At 41.1% G+C, this 8,596-nt stretch overlaps 1 protein-coding gene across 2 annotated transcripts in view; it reads left to right on the top strand.

Moving 5' to 3' along the window:
• Nucleotides 1-1,827: 1,827 nt before the first annotated feature.
• Nucleotides 1,828-8,596, top strand: part of phlpp2 (PH domain and leucine rich repeat protein phosphatase 2) — a 37,257-nt gene continuing 30,488 nt past the window's right edge. The window contains exons 1-2 of one of the 2 annotated variants that reach the window (XM_035652008.1): nt 1,828-2,181; nt 4,773-5,053. In XM_035652008.1, coding sequence (XP_035507901.1) covers nt 1,969-2,181; nt 4,773-5,053 — 494 coding nt within the window. In that variant the 5' untranslated portion in view covers nt 1,828-1,968. Of the gene's footprint in view, nt 2,182-4,769; nt 5,054-8,596 lie in introns of both variants that reach the window. The other variant, XM_035652007.1, reaches the window with a different exon arrangement.

Raw genomic sequence — 8,596 nt, 5'->3', positions numbered from 1 at the left:
CTATGGTAGTTTGTTTTCTTGGTTTGGGGGGCGGGGGGGTGACAGTCTGATGTATTAAAAATGAATTCTGGGCTCATCTGGGAAGACTGAAGAGTTTGGGAAGATCCATAGCATTAATAACAAGAATTTGTAAACCAAATTTTATACCAAAATATGTCTCGGTTCCAGCTATATATATATATATATATATATAAATAAATTAAGTTAATTATGATGTGTGGTATGAATTATTAGTTCGTACCACTTGCCACCCTTCTGTGATTGGGGCCCCCTGAATAACCTGCACCATCATTCACCCCACCAGTGATGCAGCTGATTGTGAGAGTGAAGTAAAATTTGTCAGTATTAAGTCAGAACAATGAGTATATTTCAGTACTACTGACAATACAATGATCATCAGGGAGATTGTCAACAAATAACATGATTTAAAATACATAAATACAGTAAAGCAAGGTGTTATATTTAGTTACATGCACCCTAAAAGTCAATGTCAACAGAAATATTTAAAGGTAAAAGAACTAGATTTTGATTGCAGGAGCCATCTCAGTTTCAGTGTATGTTGTTTGTATTACCAAACAAATGTGCAGTTAATGAAATCACTGTAAAATAATTGCCACTCAGTGAACCATCGGGGCACCTGAGGGTTTGGGGCCCTGGGGCTGGTAGTCCACCCTTTATGGTCCGATATACGGTGTGTACATCTTGCAGAATGAGCAGTGGTGGTATCCTGCAGCTTATATTGGCTGGATTGTGGCCTATGCTGGAGCAAAGTTTAACAAAGGTAAGAAAATACAGCTACAGAAACGTGTCTGAGTTATGTTAATGTTGTCAGTAGGTTAGGTTAGTTGTGTAAATTGTACAGTGAATCTCAAAAAGCTGACTAAACTAATGAATATTAGCCGATAGCTAAAAAACAAATGTATTCTAGCTAATTAGGTAGTTCATTTAACAGCAAAGCCTACAATTAAAGTTCATTAAAGTCTTCTAACAACATTTATTGAGGATTTCTAATAGCCTGTTGAATTTATGGCTTTTATTAATGGTTAATAAATCATGTAGACTACTTCTGCTTTATAGTTCTGTAGCTAGTTTAATTTTGGGTTGCCAGATTGGGAGGCATCCCCTCAGGCAATCGGGTCAATAAATTAATAAAGGTTCAGTTTATCAATTCTAAAAAGCCGTCAAGCCTGAAATTATTTATGTCTCTGTCACATATAATCCAAACAAATCTGTTGTTACAAATGGTCAGCTAGGAAGCCTTATCATAATAATAATAATTATAAATGTTAATGAGTTTCATATCTAGTTGGCAGGGGCTAATACATTGTTAATAAAAGCATATTGGTCCAGATGCTGCACAGCTCTTTATCCATACAGTGAGAGGAAGGTTTACCCGATCAATGAAATAAAAAGGCAAGTGTGATGGAGGAGCATGAGCCTGGCAACAAAACCTGGACAACTGATCAATAAAGCAGTTATAAATAAATCCATAAAGCCAATTTATAGATGTCTTAAAGAGGGTGACTTAGTAAAAAAACAGAATATTATGATATATTAATGTTACAGCTATTGATAGGGTGAAAGATTAAACGCTATCTCATGTATTATTCAAACACAATGTACACACTGAGTATAAGTTGAGCACGGAGACACGCCCTACAGCCAGCGCACGTCGGGGTTTCTCTTCATAAACCGCATCAAGTGGTGAAAGACCTTCCTTATGCCTAATGTAACGGCCTCTCCCCTCAGAAAGGGGCAGCGGCTGATGAATAATAAACACCCTGAACACGCCCATGTAATGTTTATTGATCAGCTCTCCAGCGGGCCTGTCTGACAACAGTCAGATTCAGTGTGGATATGGCGTCGCTGCACCGACACAGGATGAATTTTCACCTCTCCGTGGGAATCTGCCAGTCGCGTACCGGGACCACACTGTCTGCTCTCTGTCGCTGCTTTTAGGGATCGTACATGGCGATGGAGGACGAGGACAACAGCGCAGCGGTCGTGGCGACTAACACCCAAACGGGCATCAAGAAAGGAGGTGATGTCGGAGATAACGGGGCTTGCATAGACAGGCAGCCGGACACGGTGGTCCACCAAGCGGGGCTGAATCAGACTGCAGGTCGCGGCAGCCGCAGTGGTCCCGGAGCTCACGCTGCAACGGGGATCCGAGTGCTAAAGGCAAGTCATACCGAGGGGGCTTATTTTCTTGTGATGCAGTGGACAAAGTGCTCGACAGATATATCTATATTGTGTTACATGTCAAGGGTTTTTTCTCTCCTTACATTGCGGTGGGTGAATCCAACAGGGCAAAGTGCATGAACGCATCCTTGTAAGATTATGTAACACTGTGATACCCAGTGATTGTTATCCTTTGGTTGATGATTGATCTGAGGAGGATTGCCATTAAGTGAGAAATGTACCAGAGCCAATTAACAGCCACAAACCACACACATGCACACGCACGCACGCACACGCACACATACTGTAAGAGCATTTATAGTAAGGCCCATTGGTTAACAGTTTTTATATGACATTTTAGGGCAAGACACATGATGTGTAATGACATACAAGTCCCTAAGGTAGCTGCTTGCAAGGTAGCAACACACACACACACACACATACAATCTCAGCTATGCTGTTCAGTTAATGTATATGCATTGCTCAGTTATTGTATGTGAACACACATCAAAAACATAAATGAAATAGGTCACCCTGTTAATAAGTGCATAATACCTTATGTAAACAGATACTGGCTGTGAAACCATTTACCCATATTTCAGTCAGTGTGAAGGGACAATGCTTACTAGTCTTTTTTTCACTCAACATTAGATAGATAATTAAGTTGTGTGTTTGTTTTTTGATTATCAGTGAGGAAATACACCCTGGTATCTTAATTGAATCAAGGGTCACATCCAAACCCTACCTGCCCGCCTGTCCCTGCTGAAATATGGTAATGTTTGTTGATTTGCTGAAGCACAAGATATAGTTTCTTACAGTTGCATACCGTATCATCATGAGGTCTACAAGGGACCTCCATACCTCAATACAGGTCTACTTCACATTCACACAGTGACACATATCCACATCTCGGAAATGCCCAGCAAATCTGTAGTCTAGACTGACCACTGAGTGACTCCACAGCAGCAAGCAGTGGTTCACTCACACACACCTTGACAGCAGCTGATGAGGAAAAAGGGCTTTCACTGTGGCCACAGTAATTTTCAACAGGTGTGGAATTCCCCTCTCTCTAACCTCTGGAATAATGCTGCTATAGTTATTATTTAGGGAGTGAAAGTGAAAGATTATTCTTAACCCTGGAAAGTTTAACAGAATATTTTTAACTCACTTACTAGCTTGACTGAGCAAAATCTGTTTGGTGGTGAAAACCGTGAAATGCGGTTGACTGAGGCGATTATCTTATAAGAGAAATTGAGTTAAAGTTAATAAATTCAAAGTGTTTGTGAATTGTTCATTAGGAACATAAATTATATATATATAACAAATAATACATTATTTGACCTAAACAATGCTGATTTTCACATTTTAATTTATTATATTAATTATATTATTAAAATACATACATATCAAGTGGAAACCAATGTGAAAGTGGTAAATCATTTTTTCAATATATTTAATATTTCAAACAAAATAGATTCTCTGTTGGATATCAAATATATTGCAGCTGATGGTGAAAGGATTTCCCAATTAATTGATTAGTTTAATTCAAAGATAATTAATTGAAAGCTATTAATTATAAAGTTATTTGCAGTGTGCAGTTATGTGTGATTAAATGTTGCATCATTGTGTGTGTGTGTGTGTGTGTGTGTGTGTGTGTGGTGTGCGTGTGTGTGTGTCGTGTGTTGTGTGTGTGTGTTTTGGTGGGTGGGGGTTGGTTGATTTGTACACTGAACACTCGGTCTGTGGCTCAGCTCTCCCGTCCAGTATCATGCAGCCACTGTACTGTAAGTGGTGGTCCAGCTGACAGTTCCTTTACTCACTGAACATTTTTCAGAGAACCTCTTGGATTTATTTTGAGGTTAGCAAATTGCTCAAAGGCTTATTGATTATTACCACAACTGAATGAGGCGAAGATGACATTTTCAAACAGTATTGAAGACACCTGTAAGACAACTGGGAGCTCTCCAGGCTTTTAAATGTGGTCTATGAATATCTAATTTTATCATTTTAGCACAGCCCTAACAGAACAGACCTTATTAATGTCAAATTTAGATAGTCTAGTGTATCCGTGTATGTATTAGGCTCCTGAATATCACCACAAGTGGTTAAGGCAAGAGCAACAACATGATAGTCTGGTACAGAAAGAAAATAAAATGCAGTCCACACAACCAGGATGAAATCTGTATTGTCGTTAAGCAATCTGATGTCTCCATTGTTGAAATTCTCCAGTTCTTTTTGTACCAGTCTGCTGTCACTGCTTGTTCCCCAAAGCTGTGCATCGGCCCAGTGGACACTTTCACTGATTCAGCATGTTTAATGTTAGCCCCATTGCTATTAGTTTGATAACATTTTATGTTCCAGTACTGATAGCTCTAAAACCACACTTAATGACATTAGATCATTGAGATTGTCAAACTGATAACTACCAGCACAGATGTCGTGTAGAAGAAGTAAGCTCAAAGCACCCCTGGCAGGGTCAAGAGTACATTTCGAACCTCCCTCAAGCTCTTCAGACAGCCCATGACTGTTAGACATGCCAATATGTATCTGATGTCAATCTGTGAGTTAAACGACTCTTTCTGTGTTAGCAGCGCAACATGAAGCGGAATGGGAGCCGTAGCTGTGTAACAAGAAAGACCAGATTTGGATCTCGAGAGCGGGACTGGCTAAAGGGGGACACCCAGCGGGGCTGTGTGTGTCTGTATGGGGGGACAGTGGACCCCCAGCCACCTGCCTCTGGCCCACAGGCCTCCTCCACCCCTCAGACAGACCTGCAGTTGGTGCTCTGCTCCACCAGTACCACAGTGGAGGAGCTGTGCGCTCAGAGGGACGGACAGGGACTCTATGTTCAGCTTCATGGAGACCTAGTCAGGTAAATACACACTAAGTTCAGTCATTAAAGTAAAAGAGTATCCCAAATAGCAACCCTGTGCCCCCTTCAGAGCATCTAACATGCTGCAGTCCTGCATCAGTGCCTTCATTAGATCTATTCAGTACGGTATTGCTGTGCACTCCGAAGCATCTGACAGCTCACAGCTTAATATATAATCATGCACTAACATGGAAATAGAAAAAGAAAAGTGAAAGAAATAAAAAATGACATGAAGCATAAAAAGATTCTTTGGGTTGCAGTAATGCGAGTATAGCGCAAGTGAAACATGAGATGTTACACAGCTGGTTTAGACAGCTGCATAGGTTCAAATGGAAGCACATCTCCTCCATCAGAAACAAAAAATGCAGCTGCAGTGGGTATAATGGCGTACAGTAACATCTAACAATAGCAATTTAGAAGCTTTCTATTTTTAAATAAAGTAATAAAAAAGTATACCAGGCCTCTTTTGCCTTTTACTTGATATCCTGTCCAGGAACACAGCACTGAAGACCTGCTGCAGTTCCCCCCCAACACCCCATAGCACCTCACCCAGGATACCCTCAGGGAACATGACTGCACACCTCTCAGCTCCACAAGACGTACGTTGACAGAAATAGCAAATGACCCCTTGATTATCTGTGAAAGGATAAAAAGCTGGTTCGCTGATCCGTGACCAGGAAGGAATCTGGGCCGTTCCTCTTTTTGCTTTCCTGGGAAAGCCTGCGTGAAGATACTAGAAAGGAGAGTCTAAAATAGGAAATCAGCTAGTTAAAATCACACTGGCTTATTTTATGTGAGCCTTACTGTCTGTCTTTGAAATGATGTGGGATATTGAGAGATGAAAACCTTAAAATTATATGAGACGCGGTGTTGCCAGCAAAAATGTGGTGGATTTATAGTAGAGATTTGTAAATGGGAGCATAAATGGCCGAAAGATCATGCCATGGATGTGCTGCAGATATTGTGCTGGAAACATGACTGGAGGGTTGTTAATCACTGTATGGGCTGGTAGCTAATGATGTTATCAACTATCAGCATATGAACCAAACAACTTCATTATATCTGTGCTGATTAAAAGCTGTAGGCACTGTAGTGCAGACTGGAAATAAATGAAAGGCTTTTGGTAAGCCTGTGGATTGGCTGTGTTGGTTCAGTTTACATTCCAGCAGTGCAGCACTTAAATTGCAGTCTGCCAGTGAGTACGACCAGGTGGATTTAAATTTAATATTTTAGAATTCAACATCCAAAAACAGGGCATCGGTGACTTAATACTATCATTTTTGTTTATGCAAAGGAAAAAAAATCCAGTCTTACAGACTGACAGCACATGCAGTGAGCTCTTTTTAGATAAATGTTTTAATAGGTTTTATTATTGTGATTGATAATAAATGCATGTACTTGATGAATTAGCATGTGACAGCACTGAGAAAAGCGCTAAAGAAGGATGTGTAACTAAGTGCATGACGCAAAGGCATGGAAGCTTTGTTTTAGTGATTTCTTTTTATAGCTCGTAGTAATGTGCCGCTTACAGGAAGACATGGTCCCGATTCTTTCCTGCTCAAGGAGTATTGTATTTTCATTCAGACAAACTCCCTTGTAAGATAAATTTACAGAGGCAGTAGAGTTGATAGACGACATCCAATCTTTCCATTCATCCATTTTTGGGCCACTTATCCTGGTCGGGGTTGCAGTGCCAACAGGGTTAGCATAGCAGTCCGGTGTTCTTTTTCCCAGCAACAGGCCTTTCCTTGGGGGATCCCTAAGTGCTCCCAGGACAGATGGGATATGTAATCCCTTCGACATGTTCTGGGTATGCCCGGGGGTTTCCTCCCAGATTGTCATGCCCAGAGCACTTCCAAAGGGAGGTTCCCAGACATCTCAACTGGCTCCTCTCAGAGGAGAAAGTGGTTTGATACCGTGGGCCTCCCAAATCACTGAGCTCCTCACTCTGAAATGTAAAGTAAGGCCAGTCACCCTGCAGAGAAATCTCATCTGCTTCCATCTACAGTCGGCACGGTGAGGGACCAGACCAATTACTATTCAAGAATACCTCTATGATTGGTTCTGAAAGATCAGACAGAACCTCACACTGGATCAGGACAGAGTGCCAGCTACTGGAATCAGTCAGCCTGGGAGTAACATGTACAGGTCAATGTTTGAAGTTCAGTTGACCCCTGTACCCAAAGATACGATGCATGCCCATTATCTTGTGGGCTCACCACTGAGAAAGTTTGAGGCTGGGTGATAGGCCTGTTGGACAAGGGGGTGGGTTGGAACCAATTAGGCATTGTGAACGTTGGCAGCAGCTGATGGGGGATGCTTTTGATAAAATCATCTTGCATTTGCTTTGAGTTTAAAACTTTAAGCTGCAACAACTGCAAGAGTTAGCTTGAATTCGTTTTAGACTGAAGAATTGTTTTAATAAACATTATGCACAGTATTGAGCACAGAGTTGGAGTTACTGTAGCAGCCATTTATGAAACAATGTGTATCCACAAAAAGCTTTGCTCCTTCCTGGTCTGATTATTGATTTTCACAGGAGGTATCTGCCAATAGAGTAGGGTAGCAAGCAACTAATTAATAACTTTACACAGTTGGGAATGTTCATTTTCTTCTGCTTCTTCGACAACTTCATTCTCTATGGTAAGAAACCAAAACTTTGGTAAATGATCTATAATTGCAGAGGCTTCACATATCCTGCCAATTAAAAGAACGTAAAATACACCCTGCTGAAATCCAAACACAGTTCTCTGATCTTCTTTGTACTTGCACCCCCTGCACCCCTTCACCCATTTTCAGTCATTTTGGCTGATTAGACCTCTTCTCAGGTTGAAATTGAGTTGAAACATGCTGGAAATTACCAGCACAAACTAATAATGTTTTTTTTTTTTTAAAAACAACAATAAACCAGTGTCTGTACACACCCACACAGTCTTGAGAGGTTTAATTAGAGTAAAAACTTTGTAGGGGTTTCTGTAAAACCCACCTGTCTCGGCTACATGGGCTACTGGGTATGTCTACAATAAATTGAGAGACACATTTCCATAGTTTGCTGCATAATTTACCTCCCACCCTGAGGACGGATGAACCCATTGGGTGCCATTTGACAAGGATTTAACAGCTTCTTGCTGCATTGCCCAAGGTTGGCGGATTTGTGAATAAATGAGGCATATCAGTGCTAAGTGTAAGCGTCAGTGGGAACGGTCAACAGGGACTGTCAGTCATCCTTCTCTCGCTGACTGCTGGAAGCTGCCTAAATCCTGCACAAGCCACAGCTGTCTGAAATCAAATAACATGATCCTGCGAATCATAAAGGCTGACGGGGAAGGTGGCCTTTAGCTTGGACATGGATACTGATATTTGTTTGCCCACTGCGCTTAGGGGTATCAGTGATGTTTTTAATTCAAGCACTGTCTTCTGTCTCGTTTACTGTAAATGTTACCCTTTTAATTAAGTTGTTTCTGTCAGTCGTCATGTATGCAGACACTGATATATTTGTAAAAAGCCAGTATCAACTGGCATATTCATCGGTCGAGCTCTAGA

This window comes from Morone saxatilis, unplaced genomic scaffold (genome assembly GCF_004916995.1).
Source record: "Morone saxatilis isolate NCDOM2014 unplaced genomic scaffold, NCSU_SB_2.0 Contig11, whole genome shotgun sequence".
Classification (NCBI taxonomy): domain Eukaryota; kingdom Metazoa; phylum Chordata; class Actinopteri; family Moronidae; genus Morone; species Morone saxatilis.
This window is presented reverse-complemented; position numbering and strand designations above follow the sequence as displayed.